Source organism: Mustelus asterias, chromosome 17, assembly GCF_964213995.1.
Source record: "Mustelus asterias chromosome 17, sMusAst1.hap1.1, whole genome shotgun sequence".
Taxonomy (NCBI): Eukaryota; Metazoa; Chordata; class Chondrichthyes; order Carcharhiniformes; family Triakidae; genus Mustelus; species Mustelus asterias.
Window position 1 is genome coordinate 64,095,064 of NC_135817.1, and position 27,898 is coordinate 64,122,961.

The 27,898-nt window shown below is 45.4% G+C and overlaps 1 protein-coding gene across 1 annotated transcript in view; it reads right to left on the minus strand.

The window, feature by feature from the left end:
- Positions 1-303: 303 nt before the first annotated feature.
- The window catches only part of epha3 (eph receptor A3), a 327,186-nt gene continuing 299,591 nt past the window's right edge, over positions 304-27,898 (minus strand). The window contains exons 16-17 of the mRNA XM_078232846.1: positions 27,335-27,490; positions 304-1,243 (exon numbers count right to left, since the gene is read on the minus strand). Coding sequence (XP_078088972.1) covers positions 1,138-1,243; positions 27,335-27,490 — 262 coding nt within the window. The 3' untranslated portion in view covers positions 304-1,137. The remainder of the gene's footprint in view (positions 1,244-27,334; positions 27,491-27,898) is intronic.

The window sequence follows — 27,898 nt, forward strand, 5'->3', positions numbered from 1 at the left end:
TCGGCGTGCACGCGCAGTGGCTCACTCCTCACTATGCTGCCGGCCTTCCGGATGGGAATAGGCCTCATCCACTGGTTTCCAGAGTGAACACTAGTGCACTCTCCAGTGCACAGAGCGTGGGAGATTCACTTTGAAACTCCTGCTGAAAAAACCAGCATGATTTACTTCAGTTTTTACGCAAATTCGAATTTTCTGGGAAGAATCCCACCCTACATTTCTCAGATAAATATTTAAACACCTTGGCTCATCGGACTGTGATCCGTACGCGCATGTATTAATAATGCAGACAATCATAATACAAGAGCAATGGCAAGATGTTGTGACAAAAATAGATAAAAAATTTAATGTAGATAATACATATTTCACAAAATTTTCAATACTGTGGGGGAAACAGATCATTTTTTGAAAAAAAGAATGAATTAACATTTGAATACGTGAAATTGGGTTACCTTGTACAGGCTAATGTTTAATGATCATCTGTGCACAGTCCAACATGGCAGAACAATAGGAAAAGTTGGGAGGGGTCTTCACTTTGACAGCAGTCTAAAATATGGTCTATTAATTATTTGAGACATAATGCCGTAAGATACTCATTCAACTTTCCGTTCACCGCGAGATACCAATTGCCAAATCTTGTCGGGTTTGTTTTAGGAAATAATTTAACCAGTTTAACAACTGAATGCCACACTCAAGCTTGCTTTGCGTCTGCCGCTTCTAACTCATAGGTTGGCTTACCAATGTCCAAAAGTTCATTTATCTCTCTAACTAGAATATTTTTTTTCTTTTATTTTTAAAACAAAAAGAAATTCCTTTCTTCCCCATGACAGATTTGAACTAGATTTCCTTCTCCTGCCTGCCGATGAAAGGTTTCAAGATTTTAATTTTCTTACCGTCATAAATAATACTTAAACATACCACCTTTTTTTCAATATATAAAAAAGGTAGAAAACAGAGCCGTCATTCCTTTTTTTTTAAGGCATTTACACTTAATAGAGTTTGAAAGTCTTTCACACACCACACCAACTGACCAAAGCCATTTCCCATCTTGTGGCCTCCTTTGTATTAACAGTCGCCATACCATTGCGGTGTCTTTCTCATTGGTTAACTCTCTTGTTGCACAACGACTTGACTTGAAGTTTACACGGCAACCGGACTGTTCTTTGTGTGTGTTTCCAGTTGCTTAATGCTGCTCACTATCTTTTTCTGATGTCCAGAAAGGGTAACTCCCAGCTTCATTATGTCACTGAAAGAGAAGACACGACAGTCATGAATTAAAAAAAAGAATTTGTTCCTTTCTTTTCCCCTCAGAATTGTGAAGTCCACAACTGAATCAAAAGATATATGTCTCACTGCATGTGTCCATTACATTTCAAACATGTTCTGCCTTCATAGCATGATCCTAAGTCAATAATATGATAGAAACATAGAAATGGTACGGTGGCACAGTTGTTAGCACTGCTGCCTCACAGCGCTAGGGATCCGGGTTTAATTCCTGGCTTGGGTCACTGTCTGTGTGGGGTCTGCACGCCCTCCCCGTGTCTGTGTGGCTTTCTTCCAGGTGCTCCGGTTTCCTCCCACAGATTGAAAGACGTGCTGGTTAGGTACATTGACCCGAATAGGTGCCGGAGTGTGGCGACTAGGGGAATTTCACAGTAACTTCATTGCAGCGTTAATGTTAGCCTTACTTGTGACTAAGAAATAAACTTTAACTTTAAGTTAACTTTAACTAGAAGCACGAGTAGGCCATTCGGCCCTTTGAGCCTGCTCTGCTATTCATTTTGATCGTGGCTGACCATCAAATTCAATATCCTGATCCCCCCCTTTCCCCCATATCACTTAATCCCTTTAGCTCCAAGAGCTATATCTAATTCCTTCTTGAAATCACGCAACGTTTTGGCCTCAACTACTTTCTGTGGTAGTGAATTCCACACAATCGCCACTCTCTGGGTGAAGAAATTTCTCCTCACCTCAGTCCTAACAACCCCTTTTCCTCAAACTATGATCCCTAGTTCTGGACTCCCCCCACCATTGGGAACATTCTTTAATCCTGTTAGAATTTCATAAGTTTCTTAATTATGGGCCTAGTCATAAGAACATGAATGTGGCAAAGTGGTTCCAGGGTCCCGCAAACACAAAACTCTTAAACTAATGCACAGTAAAAGCAGGAATTATGAGTTTTCCTGTATTAGGAAATCGTGATAAAATGAAAAAAAAAGGAATCCAATAGTCGGGGTTGTGTTCTGGTGGTCGTATGATTAAAAACAAACCATTTTAAAATTGGAAGTTGTAGAAAGACAGGTTGGCTGGGTGATGAAACTAAGGTTTTTGATATGCTGATTAGCCTGGCAACACTATAAATATGTATTTACCTAAGGCAGGTTGGTAACAGTAGAGATAAAGTGTCAAAAGTTAAAGAAAAGATGATAAAAGTTCAAAAGAGGTGATGGGGGTGAATTGTACACTTGCACACTAAAAGGAGAACAGGTAATAAAGGTAATTAAGAGTGGTTTTTGAGAAGGTTAGTTCAGATAAGGGAAGATCAAAAGGGAAAGACAGAAGGAAGATCACCCTATGCAAAGGTGTTTTGAGTCTGCAGCCCACAGCTGCAAACTGTGTCCAGTCCCAACAAGTTGTGCCTGGAGAAAGAGTGTTTGAGAAGCCAGATGTCTCCATCCTAAGTCGGAAAGAACACCAAAATTCATAGGTGCCCAGTGTGGTAACCATTGCTGGATTTCATTATAGTTTAAAAACCTATGGGATGTTGTTTGGGGAGGTTTACATCTGAGATTAGGAAAAAAAAAAGAATTTAGAACTGGGCAAATTTAAAGATACTGGTCAGAATTCTCCAGTCTTGCATGTCTCACTACTGCTGTGTTTTTAACAGCTGAAGGAAGTATTTCAAATCAGTTTGATTTCTGCCTAAATGAAGCAGAGCAGACTTTTTTTTGCTTCTGCTTTCCTGTGTTTTTTGCCCTATGGTAGTGTTCACAGATGGGCCGACAAGTAAAAACTGAAACCGATTATTTGTTTTATTACATTTCCCAGATGAATTTATTTGATTTTAAATAAGACATGCTGACCCATTTGAGGAGCAGCTGTACTTCCTGATGTTGGAATCTAATAGCAGAACAAAGAACAAAGAACAAAGAACAGTACAGCACAGGAAACAGGCCCTTCGGCCCTCCAAGCCTGTGCCGCTCCTTGGTCCAACTAGACCAATCGTTTGTATCCCTCCATTCCCAGGCTGCTCATGTGACTATCCAGGTAAGTCTTAAACGATGTCAGCGTGCCTGCCTCCACCACCCTACTTGGCAGCACATTCCAGGCCCCCACCACCCTCTGTGTAAAAAACATCCCTCTAATATCTGAGTTATACTTCGCCTCTCTCACCTTGAGCCCGTGACCCCTCGTGAACGTCACTTCTGATCTGGGAAAAAGCTTCCCACCGTTCACCCTATCTATACCCTTCATAATCTTGTACACCTCTATTAGATCTCCCCTCATTCTCCAGGGAGAACAACCCCAGTTTACCCAATCTCTCCTCATAGCTAAGACCCTCCATACCAGGCAACATCCTGGTAAACCTTCTCTGCACTCTCTCTAACGCCTCCACGTCCTTCTGGTAGTGCGGCGACCAGAACTGGACGCAGTACTCCAAATGTGGCCTAACCAGCGTTCTATACAGCTGCATCATCAGACTCCAGCTTTTAGACTCTATACCCCGTCCTATAAAGGCAAGCATACCATATGCCTTCTTCACCACCTTCTCCACCTGTGTTGCCACCTTCAAGGATTTGTGGACTTGCACACCTAGGTCCCTCTGTGTTTCTATACTCCTGATGACTCTGCCATTTATTGTATAACTCCTCCCTACATTATTTCTTCCAAAATGCATCACTTCGCATTTATCCGGATTAAACTCCATCTGCCACCTCTCCGCCCAATTTTCCAGCCTATCTATATCCTGCTGTATTGCCCGACAATGCTCTTCGCTATCCGCAAGTCCAGCCATCTTCGTGTCATCCGCAAACTTGCTGATTACACCAGTTACACCTTCTTCCAAATCATTTATATATATCACAAATAGCAGAGGTCCCAGTACAGAGCCCTGCGGAACACCACTGGTCACAGACCTCCAGCCGGAAAAAGACCCTTCGACCGCTACCCTCTGTCTCCTATGGCCAAGCCAGTTCTCCACCCATCTAGCCACTTCTCCTTGTATCCCATGAGCCTTAACCTTCTTAACCAACCTGCCATGTGGGACCTTGTCAAATGCCTTACTGAAATCCATATAGACAACATCCACGGCCCTTCCTTCATCAACCGTTTTTGTCACTGCCTCAAAAAACTCCACCAAATTTGTAAGGCATGACCTCCCTCTTACAAAACCATCCTGTCTGTCACTAATGAGATTGTTCCATTCTAAATGCACATACATCCTGTCTCTAAGAATCCTCTCCAACAACTTACCTACCACGGACGTCAAGCTCACCGGCCTATAATTTCCTGGGTTATCCCTGCTACCCTTCTTAAACAACGGGACCACATTCACTATCCTCCAATCCTCAGGGACCTCACCCGTGTCCAAAGAAGCGACAAAGATTTCCGTCAGAGGCCCAGCAATTTCATCTCTCATCTCCCTGAGCAGTCGAGGATAGATGCCATCAGGCCCTGGGGCTTTGTCAGTTTTAATGTTCCCTAAAAAACCTAACACTTCCTCTCTTGTAATGGAGATTTTCTCTAACGGGTCAACACCTCCCTCCGAGACACTCCCGGTTAACACGCCCCTCTCCTTCGTGAATACCGATGCAAAGTATTCATTTAGGATCTCCCCTATTCCCTTGGGCTCTAAGCATAATTCTCCTCCTTTGTCCCTGAGAGGTCCGATTTTCTCCCTGACAACTCTTTTGTTCCTAACGTATGAAAAGAATGCCTTAGGATTCTCCTTAATCCTGCCTGCCAAGAACATCTCGTGACCTCTTTTTGCCCTTCTAACTCCCCGTTTGAGTTCTTTCCTACTCTCTCTGTATTCCTCCAGAGCTCCATCTGTTTTCTGTTGCCTGGACTTGTTTAAGAAGCATAGCAAGTGCTGGCAAATGGGATTAGGTGGGAGTTCAGGTGTTTCTAATGTGTCGGTGTGGACTCGATGGGCTGAAAAGCCCCTTCTGCGCTGTATGATCCAAGATTCTACGATTTATACGGGGACTCCCCTCAATGCTTTGATTCATGTGTACTCCATAGCAAAATATAAATTTAGAAATGGCGCTAATGATAGAGGCAGCACTCCTTTTTGGAGAGGTAAAGTGTCTGTTGTGATTGCTAAGAGTAGACATGAATGTGTGTAAAATATGAATAGACTCTGTTGAACTTTCAAGCTTTTGAGGACTTAAAGTTCCTGCCCTTTAAATTAAAAAAAGTATGTACTCTTAAAAAAAAATCAGTTCTTGCAATTTCATTCTGTATGCTAAGCCTGAGGGTTATCATTATAGGATTAGTGCTACATGTCTCATTACACAATTTATCATTATCAGTGAGGTGCCTGTCAATTCACAGTTTGATAGATAATTCCAAGTCATTATAAAGTCTTTGATGTGCGGCTATGTTTACAAATGTGTGTTTTCATAAAGAATTAAGTATTTTAATAAAATGTTTACTTTTATAAGAGATAAAGAAGTTGAAGGAATTTAAATGTATTGAATTTTTTTATGAATGAGTGTTTTCTTATAAAATAATTGCAATAGATATTTAGCACTTTAATTTGTTTAATTTCAACATGGTTCCTATGGTTTTCCCATGGTAGATACTGGGTCAATTGGCATGGAGTGTATAATGGCAAAGGGTGGTTGGTGACGAGCATTGGCTGGCATGAATTGGAACTAAGTTAGCAGGTGTATATAGGGGCATGAAGGGTAGAGGGACATAGGTTGGCATGGCGGTATGAAAGGTCATTGAAACTTGGGTAGAGGGGCAAAGGGCATGTAGGACTGTAAGGGGTGGATTGGGGGCATAGGTTGAGATTAGGGTGTGAATGGAAATTGAGGGGTAGTTAGAGGGGCATAGGGGTATGAAGGCCCATAGGGGGTGGGTAGGGAGCAAAGGTAGGCATTGGGATGTGAAGAGTTATGAGTGTGGGTATGGGACATAGTTTGGCATTGAGGCTATGGGGGCCATGGGAGATGGGTGGGGAAGCATGAGATTGTATGAGTTAGCATGGATGGGGCATGGGTAGCATGGTGGGGAGTGAATGGTGAGGGCATGAGACTGGCCTTCCACACAGCCCACTGCTTCCACACCTGACATCCCCTGTGGGTACCTGGAAACTCTTTCCAGGGAGACTGGGGCTCACCTCTATTAACAAATCCCCCTTCCCATCCTTTACTTCCCCAGAACCCACATGACCACTATCCCCCTGAAGAAAGTTTGAACATCCAGAGTGGGATTTGCAGAGTTGGGAATTTTGTTGGCTCTACGCTCCTGACTCAAGGGTGAAAGTTCTGCCCTCTGAAGATAGTTCAGTTATGCCTGATCTGGAAGTGCTGAGACTGTGTGAAAACATTATTCACCCAATATGACGAGTGTGGTAAAGTTAAGAAAAAAACAAAAAATACGACAAAAGAAACCCTTTGTTCATAAATTTAAAAATAATCTGTTTTGGAAACTGATTTATCCTGGTAATTTCTTTAGATTATATATGTTCCTTGCGTGACTTCCCTTCCACTAATACCATAATTGGATTCTTCGCTCAAAACAAACTCAGTTTTAGCCAGATTGGAAAGGATTGCTTCCTTTTAATATACTGCAGCCTGGAGCAGTTGGTATGGGCTTGTTGTTCTCTGGTTACAGACAGGGACAAAACTCAAACTGCTTAGTCTTGGCCCAAAGAGAGAAGTTTCCGATTTCCATCGCTGCTTATAATTCTTAATTTCTAACAGCAGTGTTTATTCCTGCCAAGGGGAACATTTGGCACTGTAGTAAACTCCCAGGACTGCCTTTGTGAGCTGTAAGTCCTCAATCAGAAGTTGTTAGGTACAGTAGCAGGCACTTCCTGTTTTGAATTTATTCGGTCACGACCTGTTTGCCTTTTAGTTTTGTTTTATGAAATCGCCAATCAAACTGCCTGGCATTCAATCATTTTTTTTTAACCATCAAGAACTCTTTTAAACACTTATTTACACCTAGAAAATGTTTATACTTACTTGAGTAAGAAGTTTAACAACACCAGGTTAAAGTCCAACAGGTTTATTTGGTAGCAAAAGCCACACAAGCTTTCGAGGCTTTCGAGCCTCGAAAGCTTGTGTGGCTTTTGCTACCAAATAAACCTGTTGGACTTTAACCTGGTGTTGTTAAACTTCTTACTGTGTTTACCCCAGTCCAACGCCGGCATCTCCACATCTATACTTACTTGACCCATGGTTACAGTTTTGGAAACTTTTTTTTATTCATTCGTGGAACATGGGCGTCATTGGCTGGCCAACATTTATTGCCCATTCTTAGTTACCCCTGGAGGGCAGTTGAGAGTCAACCACATTGCAATGGATCTGGAGTCATCTGTAGGCCAGACCGGGTAAGGAAGGCAGAGTTCCTTACCGAAAGGACATTAGTGAACCAGGTGGGTTTTTACAACAATTGACAACGGTTTCATGGTCATCAGTAGATACTTAATTCCAGATATTTTCTACTGAATTCAAATTGCACCAGCTGCCGTGGCGAGATTCAAACCCAGGTCCCCAGAACATCAGCTAGATTTCTGGATTAATAGTCGAGCGATAATACCACTAGGCCATCGCCTCCTCATAACTAATAAATTAATGTATCACTTGCCTATTCGATCAAATCCAACATTGAACAGGAAAAGTTACAATTTTTAAAAATCAATTCTAGATGTGAATATTTTAAGCTTATCAAATTTCATTTTGTGACCATCTTAATTTTATCACAATAATGGCTCACTATCTCAGCGCGCGTGTGTATTTCAGTCAATGCGAATACAATTGTTATCTAGTACGTTCCTCAATAATCTCGAGTGCATAAGCACCTCATAAATCCATCTCGAGAACCATTTTCAAAATCTCGAAAATGGAAGTTAAACATTACTATTCCTCAGTGAGTTAAAATAAGAGCCACACCATTCAATGAAAACACAGAAGTATAGGCTGGAATTTTATAGGCTGGAATTTTACCGCCCTGTCCACCACAGGAATCAGAGCGGGCAAGGGGGGAAACATGAAAAGGTCCATTGACCTCAGGCAGGTTTTATGGTTTTGGGACGGGCAAGGTTGTAGAATCCCACCCATAATCTCTGTTTAAATTCGCTGCTGTGCATATATTATTGAAGGAAAATAAACCTTTTTTGATTCAATATAAAGAACAAAGAATAATACAGCACAGGAACAGGCCCTTCGGCCCTCCAAGCCCGCGCCGCTCCCTGGTCCAGGATTGAATCCTGAATCCAGGATCCCCGACCAATTTTCCAGCCTATCTACATCCTAATATCCTATCCACCGAGCTGTCCCTCACAGCTACGATGCTTTGTTCATCACAACCTATTAACTCACCCCCACCCCCCCATTCCAGACCATGTGATCTCCAGGGAGAGGCGAAAACCCAGAGTGAAAACCCCAGGGCCAATATGGGGAAAAAAAAATCTGGGAAATTCCTCTCCGACCCCCTGAGGCGATCGAAACGAGTCCAGGAGATCACACTGGCCCTGATCAGAAAATGCTTCCCAACCCTATTCATTTCCACTTCTGCTTTACGAACACCATCTGAATTCCCTGCCCCCGAGACAGGTTCCCAACTATCCGCAGTCTCGCTCTGTACTGGCACCAGCAAGATGATCATAGAATGAAGCCTTGAAACGAGAAACAAAGAACAATTAGCCCGCGCCGCTCCCTAGTCCAAACTAGACCACTCTTTTGTATCCCTCCATTCCCACTCCGTTCATATAGCTGTCTAGATAAGATTTTAATGAAGTGGGAATGGAGGGATACAATATAGTGGGCCATAACAGTAATGTTAATGTAAAAACACTTGAAATGCTACTGAAGGGAGGATCCAGTCATTCCAACCATGGTGCTGTTTTAGAAAATGTTAATAGAAACTTGGAAACTGGAACCAGGAGTAGGCCATTCAGCTCATCAAGCCTGCTCCACCATACATTTTGATCCTGGTTGATCATCAAATTCAATATCCTGATCCCCCCCCTTCCCCCCATATCCCTTGATCCCTTTAGCCTGAAGAGCTATATCTAATTTCCTCTTGAATAGTCAATGCTTTAACACCTTGACATGGGTCTTCAGGTTGTGCCCAATATCACCTCACAATCAACAAACCTCTGCTGGTGGCATGTGATCTCAGCCAAGCAACCTGCCACATCCATCAATGGTAGGGGATGAATGAGCTCTGCACAGCACTGTGGCTGGAATGACTGGATCCTCCCCTGAGTAGCATTTCAAGTGTTTTACATTGTTGTTATGGCCCACTGCATAGAATTGAATTCAGGGCTGGATTGAATCAGGTAGGCTGGATAAATAGGAAGCCCCGATTGCCACCATGAGACTCAGGTGAAAGCAATCTCTTCTCTGAATCAGAAGGTTGTTAGTTAAAGCCATGCTGCAGACACTTGAGCACAAAAGTCACAGGAAATAGTAAGGAAAACGGATGACAAGCTAAACCAAGGTCCTACTTTCTCCCTCAGGGATGGCATGGTGGCACAGTGGTTAGCACTGCTGCCTTATAGCGCCAGGGGCCCGGGTTCGATTCCCAGCTTGGGTCACTGCCTGTGCAGAGTTTGTATGTTCTCCTCGTGTCTGCGTGGGTTTCCTCTGGGTGCTCCAGTTTCCTCCCACAGTCCAAAGATGTGTGGGTTAGGTGGATTGGCCATTCTAAATTGCCCCTTAGTGTCAGGGGGACTAGCTAGGATAAAAGCATGGGGTTATGGGGATAGGGCTTGGGTGGGATTGTGGTCGATACAGACTCGATGGGCCGAATGGCCTCCTTCTGCACTGTAGGGATTCTATGATACTGTGGTAGATAAATGATCCCATGGTACTATTTCTAAAAAGAGCAGGTGCCTCAGCCCCAACACCCTGGCCAATATTTATCCCTTAATTAACATCATAAAAACGTATAATTTGGTTATAACATTGCTGTCTGTGGGAGCTTGATGTGCGCAAATTGGCATTTCCTACATGGCAGCATTTTATTGGCTATAGAACTCCTTGGGACATTCTGTGATCATGTACGACAAATTCTTGCTTTCTTGGATTGATGGTCTACAGTAATTGGCAAAGCGCCCAGCATAAGTGAGCAGCAACTGATGCAAGCAGCAGTGGTGGTCCAGTAAGGAGCTCACGAGAGGGCAAGATCTGCTCCAGATCTGCTGAGAAAGCTGCAAATGAGGACCTCAGATGGAGTGACAAGAGGATAAGTGCTTGCCTCTCACAAGGGAGAGATATGAGACATTGAAGACCTGCCAAGAAGTCTCAGTATTATGGTTGGCTGGAGGTATGAAAAGCACTCAGCCAGCCTGTGTGCTATTATCTCACACAGAATCAACACCATGCAGCCTACCTTGGAAAGAGCAAACAGCTCCAGAAATGCTATAGTTAGGCCCTCGCTACAGGAGGCAATGTTGCAGCCCTTTGAAACTGGGATGGGCTCCAACTTGAAGAGACAGGTGTCCACCTTGGATCAAAGAGATGTGTGCTTCCATGGCATTAGGTCCAGAGGAAACCTACCCACCCCGTCGAGAAATACCCAGCATAATTTCAGCAGCTCTGCTGGGCCAGGCTACCCAGATAGCAGCAGCCATAGTGTTCCAACTGGCCACAGGCTCTAACATCCAGAATTCATCAAGTATCTCAAGGTCTTCTTTTTATGTTCTTGTGGCTGTGACATGAGGAACAGCAGCAGCAGTCTACTGGCAGCTTAGCTGAGAGCATTGGGGGCTTCGAAACCTTGCTTATAAGAAGGGCACATGAATTGACAATTGGATGAAAAATTTAGCAGAAAGCAAATATTCTAATTGAGATTGAAATTCATCATCTTTATTACATTTGGCATTTGATCCACAGTGTGGTTTTATAGCAGATTCTGATCTCGATTGCCTGTGGATTATTGATTTAGAAGTTAGCTGAATAGTTTTATGTTCTTTAATGCAGGATTAAGCATCTGGTGAAGGATGAGATAATGACTGCTTATGCGTATGGACTTCATGCAAGTTGTCAGAGCAGGAGAGTAAACAGTGGTTAGCACTGCTGCCTCGCAGCGCCAGGGACCCGGGTTCGATTCCCGGCTTGGGTCACTGTCTGTGTGGAGTCTGCACGTTCTCCCTGTGTCTGCATGGGTTTCCTCCGGGTGCTCCGGTTTCCTCCCACAGGTTGAAAGACGTGCTGGTTAGGTGCATGGACCCGAACAGGTGCCAAAGTGTGGCGACAAGGGGAATTTCAAAGTAACTTCATTGCAATGTTAATGTAAGCCTTATTTGTGACTAATAAATAAACTTTAAAAACTTTACTTTAAACTTTAAAACATGTTATCTGAATTGCATTGATATTTCTCATATCTCTTGCTGCAGATTCGTGACTTAGAACATAGAACATAGAAAAAATACAGCACAAACAGGCCCTTCAGCCCACAAGTTGCGCCGGTCATGTCCCTACCTACCTAGGCTTATATATAGGCTTACCTATAACCCTCAATCCTATTAAGTCCCATGTACTCATCCAGAAGTCTCTTAAAAGACTCTATCGAGTTTGCCTCCATCACCACTGACGGCAGCCGATTCCACTCACCCACCACCCTCTGAGTGAAAGACTTACCCCTGATATCTCCTCTGTACCTACTCCCCAGCACCTTAAACCTGTGTCTTCTCGTAGCAGCCATTTCAGCCCTGGGAAAAAGCCTCCGAGAATCCACCCGATCTATACCTCTCAACATCTTGTACACCTCTATCAGGTCACCTCTCATCCTTCGTCTTTCCAAGGAGAAAAGACCGAGCTCCCTCAACCTATCCTCATGAGGCATGCCAACCAATCCAGGCAACATCCTTGTAAATCTTCCCTGCACCCTTTCAATCATTTCCACATCCCTCCTGTAATGAGGCGACCAGAACTGAGCACAGTACTCCAAGTGGGGTCTGACGAGGGTCTTATAAAGCTGCATCATTATCTCCCGACTCCTAAACTCAATCCCTCGATTGATGAAGGCCAGCACATCATACGCCTTCTTAACCACCTCCTCTACCTGCAAGGCCGATTCAAGAGTCCTATGGACCCTCTGTCTCCTGTGGCTTTTTTGCCTTGCCCCTAATCTTCCTAATTTGATCAGGATTACTGCTGCCCGCTCCAAACACAGGTCCCTCTACATGACCGAGTTGTGAAGTATACACTATAATATTTTCATCCTTTCATGGGATATGGGTGTCGCTGGCTAGGTCAACATTTATTGCATCCCTTGTGAAGGTGGTGGTGAACTGGCTTCTTGAACTGCTGTGTCCATCTGTTGTAGGTACACCCACGGAGCTGTTAGGATAGGGGATGTTGGCCCAGCGACAGTGTTATATTTCCAATTCAGGACAACATGCGGCTTGAAGGGGAAATTCCAGCTGGTGGGGTTCCCATGCATCTGCTGCCCTTATTCTTCTAGATGGCAGGGATCGCAGGTTCGGACAGTGCTGTCAAAGTAGTCTTGATGATTGGCTGCAATGCTTCCTGTAGATGGTACACATTGCGACTGCTATGCATATATGGTTGGGGAGGGCCGGGGAGGGTCAGGGGGGAGGGAGGGGTACGGGGAGCAGAGTGAATGTTTAAGGTGGTGCGGAGAGTGCCAATCAAGGGGGCTGATTTGCAATGGATGGTGTCAAGTTGTTTGAGTGCTGTTGGTGCTGCAGTCAATCCGTAAAGTGGAGAGTATTCCATCACACTCCTGACGTGGGCCTTGTAGTTGGTGGACAGGCTTTGAGGAGTCAGGAAATGAGTTACTTACCTCAGAATTCCAGCCTCTGACCCACAGCATTTATATGGCTGGTCCAGTTCAGTTTTCTGTCAATAGTGACCCCCAAGCAAGTTGATGATGTTGATCGAAGAGTTCCGAAGAAGAGTCAAATTGGATTCAAAATAGAAACACTGATTGCAAGTGGACAGTCAGTGTGTATCAATAAAGACTGAAGTAAGGTTGACTTTCCCAGGCCTTCAGCATTTTAGCACCTCCATGATCCCGAAGCTGGAGAGGTCTTCCTTCCATTCACCTGATTGGCGCTTTATAAAGTGCTTATGTTCTGAGAGTGCCTCTGTTTTGAGGTGGTTTTGCATTCTGCTAGCAGCCTCGCCAACAAGTACCTCTCTCAATGGGACAGGTGAGGCTCCAGAGCTGCCAGCAGGCAGTGTGGCAGACTAACTCTGCTGCCTCCCCAGCCTATTGCCTCTTAATTGTACTCAGTTGCAATGATGTGGGCAAAGTCCCACTTCATGTTCACTGGACATCTGACTGACCATCCCAACGACGGTTCCACCACCATTTTGGAAAAATCCCACCCATGAACTCTTGGCCTGTTCGTACTAAATGCTAAATCCAGCAGACAACTCCCTCACGTGCTGTGTTCTGATAGGTGCAAATACTATTGCCACTGACAACTGAAACTGCTGTTCTCCTTCCTCCAAGCGTTCCTCCATCCGAATGCAAGTGTCCGTCGTAAAACTCATGATAAGAAAGCGAGATTAGCAAGGGAGAAAAAAAGTCGGCAAAGAAGTGTGAGGAAGATGCGATCTGGGAACGAGAAGCTGGAATCCAAACCGCACAATGATACATGGATCCTGTGACCCAAATCTGAAAGGCCCATCAGCTGACTCTGAGAAACGAATCCCACTACGTTTCCTGACACACTGGCATTGGACTGAACAATGGGATTTTGCATTAAAGTGACTTTGGGATTCTAATTGCCTCTCAGAACCAGAGCTTAAGAGGTCTAAACCTTTCTCTTGGTCTAGATTTCCAGCTCTGTGTTAAAACGCTGGCCTGTGGGAAGGCAGGGGGAAAGGAGCAATAAGTCTTCTAAAACAATTCACCTACCTAAGCTGTTCCTGCTCAGAGGGCCTGCTTACAAACCCACTTGTACTCCAACAAGTGACTTAATTTGAACTGTCCTAGTATTTGAAGAATGGTGTCGAGATGATGATTTATTTCAAGAGAATTGTCTGGACTTACAGAGCCAATTTAAATTTCTTAGCTGAATGATTCCATTAAGCAGTCAGCACTAAACGTTAGGCAGGTTTTATGACTTGCACTTAGCAAGTGATTCTATTTCATCGATATCTGATGTTCCGTCCATGTAATAATAACCGGCATTTCCTTTGGCTTTGGCCTTCTCATAAACAGTATCAGTTCACCGAGAAATCTGATCCTTAGGATTTGGATAACTAGGATCTATGGAGAAAAATAGCTCATTCACCAGTTGTACCACAGCCGTTTTCCATATACGCGTGGCAACTTGGTCTAAACAAATAAATGTGAACTTCAAAAGGTATACAGAAGTGATTAAAATTCTAGAAGGTGCCTGGGCGGCACGGTGGCACAGTGGATCGCACCGCTGACTCACAGCGCCAGAGACCCGGGTTCAATTCCGGCCTCCGGTCACTGTCTGTGTGGAGTTTGCATGTTCTCCCTATGTCTACGTGGCTTTCCTTCAGGTGCTTCGGTTTCCTCCCACAGTCCAAAGTTGTGGGTTAGGTTGATTGGCCGTGCTAAATTGACCCTAGTGTCAGGGAATTAGCAGGGTAAACATGTGGGGTTACGGGAATAGGGCCAGGGTGGGATTGTGGTCGGTGCAGACTCGATGGCCCGAATGGCCTCCTTCTGCACTGTAGGGGTTCTGTGAACCCATCTGGGGTCCGGGATGTGTCTGACAGGGTATTCAGGACTCTTAGGGGGGAGGGAGATAAACCACAAGTTATTGTACATGTGGGGACACACGACATAGGGAGGATAGGGGAAGGGGATATTAGGCAGGGATTTATGGAGTTGGGGTGGAAACTAAAGGCCAAGACTGACAGAGTGGTTATCTCTGGACTCTTGCCTGTACCACGGGATAGTTTAGAGAGGAATAGGGAGAGGGAAGGTTTGAATTCATGGCTGAGGGGATGGTGCAGGAGGGAGGGGTTCAGGTACTTAAGCAATTGGGGCTCGTACTGGGGAAGGTGTGACCTCTATGAGAAGGATGGTCTACACCTTAATCAGAAGGGGACCAATATCCTGGGGGGTAAATTTGCTAAGGCCATGCAGGGAGGTTTAAACTGATTCGGGGGGGGGGAGGGATCCTGAGTAGTGGGGCTGAAAGTGAGGGATGCATGGATGGGGACTGCAATGCACGGCATTGCAGAGGTGGGGTGGAGCAGGGTTTGAAATGTGTATACTTCAATGCCAGGAGTATTCGCAATAAAGTGGGTGAACTTGCAGCGTGGATCAGTACCTGGGACTTCGATGTTGTGGCTATTTCAGAGACATGGATAGAGCAGGGGCAGGAATGGATGCTGCAGGTCCCGGGGTTCAAATGTTTTAGTCGAAGTAGGGAAGGAGGTAGAAGAGGGGGAGGGGTAGCATTATTGGTCAGAGATTGTATCACAGTGTCAGAGAGGAGGTTTGATGAGGACTTATCTGTTGAGGTAGTATGGGCGGAGATTAGAAATAGGAGAGGAGAGGTCACCCTGTTGGGAGTCTTTTATAGACCTCCTAAAAGTTCTAGAGAGGTTGAGGAAAGGATTGCGGAGTCAATCCTGCTTAGGAGTGAAAGTAATAGGGCAATTGTTATGGGGGATTTTAACTTGACTAATATTGACTGGAATTGTTATAGCTCTAGCTCGTTAGAGGGGTCAGTTTTTGTTCAAAGCGTGCAGGAAGGTTTTTTGACTCAGTATGTAGACAGGCCAACTAGAGGTGAGGCTATATTGGATCTGGTGCTGGGAAATGAGCCAGACCAGGTGCTAGACTTGGAAGTTGGTGTGCATTTTGGTGATAGTGACCACAATTCGGTTATGTTCACCTTAGTGATGGAAAGGGATAGGCATGAACCTCGGGCCAGTGGTTTTAGCTGGGGGAAGGGTAATTATGAGGCTATTAGGAGAGAATTAGGAAACATAGGTTGGACTAGGAGATTACAGGGACTGGGAACGTCCGACATGTGGAGTTTTTTCAAGGAGCAGCTACTGCGAGTCTGTGATAGGTATGTCCCTGTCAGGCAAGGAGGAATTGGTAGGGCTAGGGAACCGTGGTGCACCAAAAAAGTTTCTTTGTTGGTTAAAAAGAAAAAGGAGGCTTATGTTCGGATGAGACGTGAGCACTCGGGTAGTGCACTAGAAAGCTTTAGATTGGCTAAGAGGGAGTTGAAGAGCGAGCTTAGAAGGGCTAAAAGGGGACATGAGAAGACTCTGGCGGATAGGGTTAAAGAGAATCCTAAGGCGTTCTATAGGTATGTCAAGAACAGAAGGTTGGTTAGGGCAAGTTTAGGGCCAGTTATAGATGGCAGAGGGAAGTTATGTGTGGAACCGGAGGAGATTGGTGAAGCATTGAACCAATATTTCTCTTCGGTGTTCACGCAAGGGGACATGAATATAGCTGAGGAGGACACTGGGTTGCAAGGGAGTAGAATAGACAGTATTACAGTTGATAAGGAGGATGTGCAGGATATTCTGGAAGGTCTGAAAATAGATAAATCCCCTGGTCCGGATGGGATTTATCCAAGGATTCTCTGGGAGGCAAGAGAAGTGATTGCAGAGCCTCTGGCTCTGATCTTCAGGTCGTCGTTGGCCTCTGGTATAGTACCAGAAGATTGGAGGTTAGCGAATGTTGTCCCATTGTTTAAGAAGGGGAACAGAGACTTCCCCGGGAATTATAGACCGGTGAGTCTCACTTCTGTTGTCGGCAAGATGTTGGAAAAAATTATAAGGGATAGGATTTATAGTTATTTGGAGAGTAATGAATTGATAGGTGATAGTCAGCATGGTTTTGTGGCAGGTAGGTCGTGCCTTACTAACCTTATTGAGTTTTTTGAGAAAGTGACCAAGGAGGTGGATGGGGGCAAGGCAGTGGACGTGGTATATATGGATTTTAGTAAGGCGTTTGATAAGGTTCACCATGGTAGGCTTCTGCAGAAAATGCAGATGTATGGGATTGGGGGTGATCTAGGAAAATGGATCAGGAATTGGCTAGCGGATAGGAAACAGAGGGTGGTGGTTGATAGTAAATATTCATCATGGAGTGCGGTTACAAGTGGTGTACCTCAGGGATCTGTTTTGGGGCCACTGCTGTTTGTAATATTTATTAATGATCTGGATGAGGGTATAGTTGGGTGGATTAGCAAATTTGCTGATGACACCAAAGTCGGTGGTGTGGTAGACAGTGAGGAAGGGTGTCGTAGTTTGCAGGAAGACTTAGACAGGTTGCAAAGTTGGGCCGAGAGGTGGCGGATGGAGTTTAATGCGGAGAAGTGTGAGGTAATTCACTTTGGTAGGAATAACAGATGTGTTGAGTATAGGGCTAACGGGAGGACTTTGAATAGTGTGGAGGAGCAGAGGGATCTAGGTGTATGTGTGCATAGATCCCTGAAAGTTGGGAATCAAGTAGATAAGGTTGTTAAGAAGGCATATGGTGTCTTGGCGTTTATTGGTAGGGGGATTGAATTTAGGAGTCGTAGCGTTATGTTGCAACTGTACACAACTCTGGTGCGGCCGCACTTGGAGTACTGTGTGCAGTTCTGGTCCCCACATTACAGGAAGGATGTGGAGGCTTTGGAGAGGGTGCAGAGGAGGTTTACCAGGATGTTGCCTGGTATGGAGGGGAGATCCTATGAGGAGAGGCTGAGGGATTTGGGATTGTTTTCGCTGGAAAGGCGGCGGCTAAGAGGGGATCTTATTGAAACATATAAGATGATTAGAGGTTTAGATAGGGTGGATAGTGATAGCCTTTTTCCTCTGATGGAGAAATCCAGCACGAGGGGGCATGGCTTTAAATTGAGGGGGGGTAGTTATAGAACCGATGTCAGGGGTAGGTTCTTTACCCAGAGGGTGGTGAGGGATTGGAATGCCCTGCCAGCATCAGTAGTAAATGCGCCTAGTTTGGGGGCGTTTAAGAGATCCGTAGATAGGTTCATGGACGAAAAGAAATTGGTTTAGGTTGGAGGGTCACAGTTTTTTTTTTAACTGGTCGGTGCAACATCGTGGGCCGAAGGGCCTGTTCTGCGCTGTAATGTTCTATGTTCTATGTTCTATCTCCACTCTGCTGAGTATTAAAAATGTGAAACATTTCATGGCTGTGTTGAGATAACTTATTGAACCTCACGCATGGATGCCGAAGGAAGCAATGGGCAATGGTTTAATGCATTGCAACTTATGTTTAGATCCAAAAGATGACTGTCTAGTGTAAAATGTGATAATGCTACACTTTGGTTCCATTTGTTTTCAAGATGGTTCTCCTCTGCTGGTCTATCTGATGCCATTGGTCCATCAAGGTAAAACAGAAGAGAAATTGAGAAAGTAATGAACTGATTCCTAACTTTCTAAACCAATGAGAGAACTGGCTGGTTTCTACATCTGATTCAGTGGGGGGAGATTGTTGATGGTGAGGCCAATGCTACATTATTAAGGGTCTCCTACCATAAGTGTGCACCTGAATCAAGGTGGTAGGTCCCTCTTTTTTAGGATGTGCCTCTGTTGATTTGATGGTGTCCTCCTGCTTCACTATCCTCTTTCCATTCTGCCACTGACACTGTACACCTCCTTTATCCTCGTTCCACAATTACCTCCATCAGGCGACGATACCTTTCTCTTTGAGGAAGTCCTTCCAACTCACCAAATATTCCACCATTCACCCATTCCAGACTGTCACAATGGCGGTATGGCAATTATTACCAAATCTCACTGGATAGAAGCAAATTACTGCGGATGCTGGAATCTGAAACCAAAAGAGAAAATGCTGGAAAATCTCAGCTGGTCTGGCAGCTTCTGTAAGGAGAGAAAAGAGCTGACGTTTCGAGTCCAGAAGACCAGCTTTGACAAAGGGTCGTCTGGACTTGAAACGTCAGCTCTTTTCTCTCCTTGCAGATGCTGCCAGACCTGCTGAGATTTTCCAGCATTTTCACTTTTGATTACCAAATCTCACCTTGGCCTGGCTCCTTGCTCTGGCAACTACTTCTCCTTTGAGCATCTCAACTTGTTCCACCCCTTATGTCTTATCTTGCTCCTATCTCTCCTCTCTGAGATCACCTTGTCCACGGGACCCACCTCCAGCTTTCTCAGTTCTATTCTCACTAAACTGCTGATTGTCCAACTTCCCTCCCTGGTCTGAGTGACAGCTAATATTGTTCAAGATTCTCTCTCTTCACATATTGAGCTTCTACCATTTCAATCTGTCATCATCACGCTTCTCCTCAAAATCTCAACCCTCGATCCCACCATCCTTGCAAACCTATTTTCCTCTCAAGTCCTTGAGCGTGTTGTCATCTCCCAAGTAAATTTGCATTTTTCCTGGAATGCCTTGTTAATATCCCTCCTATCTGGTTTTTACCACTGCCACAGTCATAGAATCCCTACCCGGCAGAAGGAGGCCATTAGGCCCATCAAGCCTGGACTGACAATAATCCCACCCAGGCCCTATCGGTGTAACCCCATATATTTACCCGCTGACCCCTCTAGAATAGAATAGAATAGAACGCTACAGTGCAGAAAGAGGCCATTCGGCCCATCAAGTCTGCACCGACCACTCCCACCCAGGCCCTATCCCCATATCCCTACATATTTTATCCACTAATCCCTCTAACCTACGCATCTCAGGAAACTAAGGGGCAATTTTATCATGGCCAATCAACCTAACCTGCACATCTTTGGACTGTGGGAGGAAACCGGAGCACCCGGAGGAAACCCACGCAGACACGAGGAGAATGTGCAAACTCCACACAGACAGTGACCCGAGCCGGGAATCGAACCCAGGTCCCTGGAGCTGTGAAGCAGCGGTGCTAACCACTGTGCTACCGTGCCGCCCCAACACTAAGAGGCAATTTAGCATGGCCAATCAACCTAACCTGCCCATCTTTGGACTGTGGGAGGAAACCGGAGCACCCAGAGTAAACCACGCAAACACAGAGAGAGCATGCAAATTTCTCACAGTACTGAAACTGTTCTTATCAAAGTCACATATGACATTCTACTTGACCGTGATGAAGGTAACCCATCCCTCCTCATTCTTCTTGACCTGTCTGCAGTCTCTGACATGATTGGCCATAACATCTGCTCCCAGCGCCTCCCACTGTTGCCTAGCTGAGTGGTACTGCTGTCCCCTGATTCCATTCTTATCTTTCGAATTGTATCCAGAGGATTGCTTGCAATCTTCCTGCTCCTGCACCGTGACCTTTAAATCTACCCTAAGCCTCCTTCTATTTCTCTTCTCCATGCTGGCCCTCAGTCAGAAAGCACAGCATTAGTTTTCACATGAACTCTGGCGACACCCAGCTCGATCCCACCACCGCATTTTTCAGCAGTTGCTAAATGATCACACGGCTTGCCTGACATTCAGTGCTGGTTGAGCAGAAATTCCCTCCAATTAAATATCGGGAAGATTGAAGCCATTGATTTTAGTCCCCGCTCCAGATTCCATTTCCTGGCTACCATTCATTCCCTTCTAACAGTCTGAGATTAAATTAGTTTTGGCGTGGATGAGTTAGGCCGAAGGGTCTGTTTCCATGCTGCATATCTCTATGGTTCTAGTTTGTTCATAGCCTTGGTGTCACATTTTATCGCGAGATCCATTAATCTGAGGTCACATTTTAAGTTTAAGGTTTATTTTACTAGTGTCACAAGTCGGCTTACATTAACACTGCAATGAAGTTACTGTGAAAATCCCCTAGTCGCCACATTCCAGTGCCTGTTCAGGTACACTGAGGGAGAATTTAGCATGGCCAATGCACCTAACCAGCACGTCTTTCAGACTGTGGAAGGAACTGGAGCACCTGGAGGGAATCCACGCAGACACGGGGGGAATGTACAGACTCTGCCACAGACAGTGACCCAAGCTGGGAATTGAACCTGGATCCCTGGCGCTGTGAGGCAGCAGTGCTCACCATTGTGCCACCGTGCCACCCTATCCTGAGATCCATTAACTTGAGGTCATCCTCTGCTATCCAAGTTTTAAATCTCACCAAGTCCTGCTCACCCATGTGTTTGCTGACCTGGAATGACTCCCTGTCCAGTAGCATGATTATTTTAAAATTCCTTTCTTTATGCCTCACCCCTCCCAGATCTGTTCCAGTCCCACAACCCCACAATCTACACTCTTCCAATTCCAACCTTTCCAGCATCCCTGATTTTAGTTGTTCCATCAATGGTCTGTGCCTGGGACCTAAACTTCGGAATTTCCCCTTTGCACTCCTTTGCCTTGCTACCTCACTTTCTTCCTTTAAGATGCTCCTTAAAACCTCTTTAATTAAGCTTTCATTCATCTATCCTAATATCTCCATACGTGGCTCATTGTCAATGCTTGCTTGATTAATGTGAAACACCTTGTGACATGTCACTGGCTGTATATGAATACAAGTTTTCATTATTGTGAAGAGGGGTCATAAAATTTGACGAGTAGCATGTTTAAGCACATGCAACTTAGATTCGGCGAAGGCAATTATTGTGGAACCTTCTCCCTAAGTGTTCCAGATACCAAATAAGGTACATTGCTGAAATCTCCCCATTAACTACTTTATCTACAATACTCTCAAGGAAACTTTACAGGAGACAGGAGCGCTCCAATCCTCACTCATAGTTCAGATATCAGCCGGGATATGAAGTGCTAATGGGCCGTCCTTGAGAAACCAAAGTCAAAGGCAACACAGTCCAGTCAGTTTAACTTTGGATGTGGAAATTTGAAAACAATAATTTGGGACAAAATTAGCAGTCACAAATGCGGCTTAATTAAGGAAAACCAGCATGGTTAAGGGAAAATCATGTTTAACTAACTTGCTGGAGTTTTTGAAGAGGTAACGTAGAGGGTCGATAAGGGTAATGATGTCAATGCGGTGTACATGGACTGCCAAAAGACAGTTGATAAAGTGCCACGTGACAGACTTGTCAGCAAAGTGATAACTCATGTGAAAAAGGGAAAGTAGCAAGATGGATACTGACATGAGAAGACTTTGGCGGATAGGGTTAAAGAGAATCCTAAGGCGTTCTATAGGTATGTCAAGAACAGAAGGTTGGTTAGGGCAAGTTTAGGGCCAGTTATAGATGGCAGAGGGAAGTTATGTGTGGAACCGGAGGAGATTGGTGAAGCATTGAACCAATATTTCTCTTCGGTGTTCACGCAAGGGGACATGAATATAGCTGAGGAGGACACTGGGTTGCAAGGGAGTAGAATAGACAGTATTACAGTTGATAAGGAGGATGTGCAGGATATTCTGGAGGGTCTGAAAATAGATAAATCCCCTGGTCCGGATGGGATTTATCCAAGGATTCTCTGGGAGGCAAGAGAAGTGATTGCAGAGCCTCTGGCTCTGATCTTCAGGTCGTCGTTGGCCTCTGGTATAGTACCAGAAGATTGGAGGTTAGCGAATGTTGTCCCATTGTTTAAGAAGGGGAACAGAGACTTCCCCGGGAATTATAGACCGGTGAGTCTCACTTCTGTTGTCGGCAAGATGTTGGAAAAAATTATAAGGGATAGGATTTATAGTTATTTGGAGAGTAATGAATTGATAGGTGATAGTCAGCATGGTTTTGTGGCAGGTAGGTCGTGCCTTACTAACCTTATTGAGTTTTTTGAGAAAGTGACCAAGGAGGTGGATGGGGGCAAGGCAGTGGACGTGGTATATATGGATTTTAGTAAGGCGTTTGATAAGGTTCACCATGGTAGGCTTCTGCAGAAAATGCAGATGTATGGGATTGGGGGTGATCTAGGAAATTGGATCAGGAATTGGCTAGCGGATAGGAAACAGAGGGTGGTGGTTGATAGTAAATATTCATCATGGAGTGCGGTTACAAGTGGTGTACCTCAGGGATCTGTTTTGGGGCCACTGCTGTTTGTAATATTTATTAATGATCTGGATGAGGGTATAGTTGGGTGGATTAGCAAATTTGCTGATGACACCAAAGTCGGTGGTGTGGTAGACAGTGAGGAAGGGTGTCGTAGTTTGCAGGAAGACTTAGACAGGTTGCAAAGTTGGGCCGAGAGGTGGCGGATGGAGTTTAATGCGGAGAAGTGTGAGGTAATTCACTTTGGTAGGAATAACAGATGTGTTGAGTATAGGGCTAACGGGAGGACTTTGAATAGTGTGGAGGAGCAGAGGGATCTAGGTGTATGTGTGCATAGATCCCTGAAAGTTGGGAATCAAGTAGATAAGGTTGTTAAGAAGGCATATGGTGTCTTGGCGTTTATTGGTAGGGGGATTGAATTTAGGAGTCGTAGCGTTATGTTGCAACTGTACACAACTCTGGTGCGGCCGCACTTGGAGTACTGTGTGCAGTTCTGGTCCCCACATTACAGGAAGGATGTGGAGGCTTTGGAGAGGGTGCAGAGGAGGTTTACCAGGATGTTGCCTGGTATGGAGGGGAGATCCTATGAGGAGAGGCTGAGGGATTTGGGATTGTTTTCGCTGGAAAGGCGGCGGCTAAGAGGGGATCTTATTGAAACATATAAGATGATTAGAGGTTTAGATAGGGTGGATAGTGATAGCCTTTTTCCTCTGATGGAGAAATCCAGCACGAGGGGGCATGGCTTTAAATTGAGGGGGGGTAGTTATAGAACCGATGTCAGGGGTAGGTTCTTTACCCAGAGGGTGGTGAGGGATTGGAATGCCCTGCCAGCATCAGTAGTAAATGCGCCTAGTTTGGGGGCGTTTAAGAGATCCGTAGATAGGTTCATGGACGAAAAGAAATTGGTTTAGGTTGGAGGGTCACAGTTTTTTTTTTAACTGGTCGGTGCAACATCGTGGGCCGAAGGGCCTGTTCTGCGCTGTAATGTTCTATGTTCTATGTTCTATGACTGAATGAAAATTTGAATTCAATGAAAAATATCTGGAATTAAGAATCTACTAATGACCGTGAAACCATTGTTGATTGTCGGAAAAACCCATCTGCTTCACCAATGTCCTTTAGAGAAGGAAATCTGCCATCCTTACCTGGTCTGGCCGACATGTGACTCAAGAACTACAGCAATATGGCTGACTCTCAACTGCCCATCGAACAAGGGCAACTAGGGATGGCCAATAAATACTGGCCAGCCAGAGATGCCCATGTGCCATGAACGAATAAATAAACCCAAGAAACAGTAATAGTTAATGGAGGTTTTTTGGGCTGGAAGAAGGTTTGTAGTGGAGGTCTCCAGAGACCAGTGTTGGGACCCTTGCTTTTCCTCATGTATACTGATGGTTGGGACCATGATCTACAGGGCACAATTTCAAAGTTTGCATATGATATGAAACTTGGAGGCATTGTGAACTGTGAAGAGGAGAAGGTAGAACTTTGAAGGAACATAGACAGGTTGGTGGAATGGGTGGATTGGTGGCAGGTGAAGTTCAATGTGAAAAATATAAAATACTTCTATCTGGTAGGAAGAACATGGAGGGAATAATAGAGTATAAAGGATACAACTCTAACGAGGGTGCAGGGGGATCTGGGTGTATATGTGCAGAAGTCATTGAAAGTGACAAGAAATATTGAGGGTGCAGTCAATAAAGTATACTATTTCCTAGGCTTTATTCATAGAGGCACAAAGGACAAGAGCAAGGAGGTTATGTTGAACTTGTATAAAACACAAGATAGGATTCTCCCAAAAAAACTCAAAGTGCTGAATTCGCATAAACACCGGAGTAAATACCCCTGGTTTTTTCAGTGGGATTTTCAAAATGAATCTCCCACACGCTATGCATCGTAGAGTGTCCGAGCATTAATCACACTAAAACTCTGGAGGTGGGTCCTATTCCTGTTGGAGAGGCCGGCAGCATAGCGTTGAACAGGCCACTGCGCATGCGCTGGTCTGTCAGCGCCGGGATTGGAGCATGCACAGTAGCCTCGCACTGCCAGCCTCCCGATCGCTAGCCAGCTCAATTGCTGGCCAGCCCAGTGACCCCGCTTCGCTGGCCGTCCGATACCCCCCCTTCCACCGCGACCCGATTCCTGGCCTCTCGGACATGTCTGGGCCAGCCCATGCCCCCCACCCGGCCCACCTCGATCTACCCCTCCCTCTGCCCCCCCGCCATCGACTGTCCTGAGCACCCCCCCTCCCCCTGCAGCCCCGACTCCCCCTTTCCCACAGTCCCGATGCCCCTGGCAGTCCGACTGCCGCCAGCCCCTAACCCCAATGTCCAGCCCCGATTGTTGGCCTCCCTCCCTCTGCCTATGATCCCAAATGCAGAGTGGCAGTGGGACTCCCCCAACCCTACCAATCTCCACCCAAGAACCCTGTCCCCTTTAGGACCCACCCTCTCTGGCCCCCCCCCCCCCCGGCACTGCCCAATGCCCAAGCTGCCCCCTGGGCATTGCCACTTTGCTCCTTGGGCAGTGCCAGGGGGCCAGGCTGGCATTGCCAAGCTGACAATGCCCAGGGGGCACCCCTGCTTTCTCCTGACCTCCTAGGGGACATCCATGGCTACTCTTCACTCAAGCTGGGTCAGGCTGCCAGCTCCCAGCTAGTGGCGAGCTATTGTAAACCCCATTGGAGTGAAACACTCCTGGCGGGGGGGATGAGGCTAGCGGGCCTAGAGACTTCAGTCCTGGGCTCACTAATTACATGTAAATGTCATCATTTAAATAATTTATTCAGCTCCGCACCGATTTCTGGCGTGGAGCTGGTGACGCCGGATATCCGGCTGCTGAAGACGCGAGGAGGCCATGGCGCCCAGCAGGAAGCCGGCTACACAGCTTTTGTTTCAGTCTCCTAGCCGCACATTGCTGGGCACCACACTTCAGGACAATGCTAAAGCACTGGAAAGTGCAACAAAGACTCATGAGAATGTTTCCAGGGATGAGAAACCATTATGAAGATGGAGTGGAAAATTTAGAACTATTTTCCTTGAAGAGAAGGAGGAGAGGAGATTTGATTCAGAGATATTCAGAATCATGAGGACTATGGGTAGAGTAGATCGGGAGAAATTGAAGGATCTAGAATGAGAGAGCACGGATTGGATAATTAGCACAAGAAGCAAAGGAGATATGAGGAGATGCTTTTGTACGCAGGAAATGGTTCGGGTCTGGAATGCACTGCCAGAGAGTGTGGTGGAGGCAGGTTCATTCGAGGCATTCGAAAAGTAATTGGATTGTTCTCGGAAAAGGAAGAATGTACAGGGTTACGTGGAGAAGGCAGGAGAATGGCACAAAGTGAATTGTTCATTAGGTGAGCCAGTGCAAACACGATGGGCCAAATGGCCTACTTCTGCATTGTAAACATTCTGTGAACTTGGTGTCCAACTGACCATCAATCGGTCCCAAAATGCTCCTTTACATCGAATACAGCTCCGCTTTCTTCAATTCACCATCTCCTGAATGATCTTTACTTTTTAAGGTTCAGTTTATTCTTTCATGGGATGTGGGAGTCGCTGGCAAAGACGGCATTTGTTGCCCTTCCCCAATTGCCTGGCTTGAACCATTTCTGAGGTCAATGAAGGGTCATTGTTATGGGTTGGAGTCACAGGTAGACCAGGTAAGATCAGCAGGTTTCTTTCCCTGAGGGATGGTTTTTTACAGCAATCAATAATGGTTTTTTGGTCACTATTACTGATTCTAACTCTTCAATTCCAGATTATTATTCAAATTTAAATTCTAGCTGCCATTGTGTGAATTGAATCCTCACCCTCAGATTATTAGCCTGGCTCTCTAAGCTATTAGTCCAGTGACGTTACCACAACACCACTGTCTCCCCTAGTATTTAAAAAAAGGTATCACACGAGCAAGGTATCAAACGATTCCAATATATTCCAGCACTATACAACCTTGGTTTGCCTCAGTAGCAGTATCTCTATTATTATAACCAGGTAGGGAGCCTCAATGGTGAAATAAGATCCAATTATCTTGAATTTCTTGCTTCAAGATGCTCTCAAATCAAAGTTGATATGACACCAAGGCGAGAATCTTATCACCATTCATGCCGGTGGGACTTTCCCATCCTGCTGCAGTGGACGGAGATTTGACTGGCCGCCAACTTCTCCGACTTCGCTGCAGTGGGAGCGAGGCGCGAATGGAAAGTAAGACCACGCCCTAGCAGTCGGATGCAGGCACTGAAGTCACTTCTAGACCTTCATATGTAGCTCTACAACTTGGCTTAACTTTTGTCAAAATGCCGCTTTGTCACTGAGAAAGAAAGGGTGTCTTACTCTGAGGCCAATTTTGCCACCATGTCGCAGGAGCTGTAGCCTGCCCCCGTGAAGCTATCCTTGTATGGTCCCATCCGGACACCGTCAAGCCAGTCACCCACGGAGCGGAAAGCTGTAACGTCTGTGTTGCTCCGGTCAAGCAGCAGATTTGATGGCCTAATTGGAAGGAAAACAGGAAGACAGGAATAAGTACAGAGCATTACATGTGAAAGCAGCAACTAGTAACAGCAGGGTCTTCCAGGCTGCGCACAGCTTTACAGCACGCCCATGGAATTTGTCTGTCACTCTGACTTCATCTGTTCAAGCTGTTAGATTAAGGCTTGATGGAATCCTGTGGAACAATCACCAGGTTTGAAACTAGCCAGTTTGTGCCTGCACTCTACCGAAGCGAAGCATCCAAATTAGGACATTAACAATACTTCAGGACAGCATGAATTTGAAAATCAAATATGTTCGTGCCTGGCTATTGCCTCGTAATGGACATGACTGCAATATGCAAGAGGATAGACTGGGCCCAGCCATTGGCTCCACTGGATACAGTGACCAACTAATAAAAAAGATGTG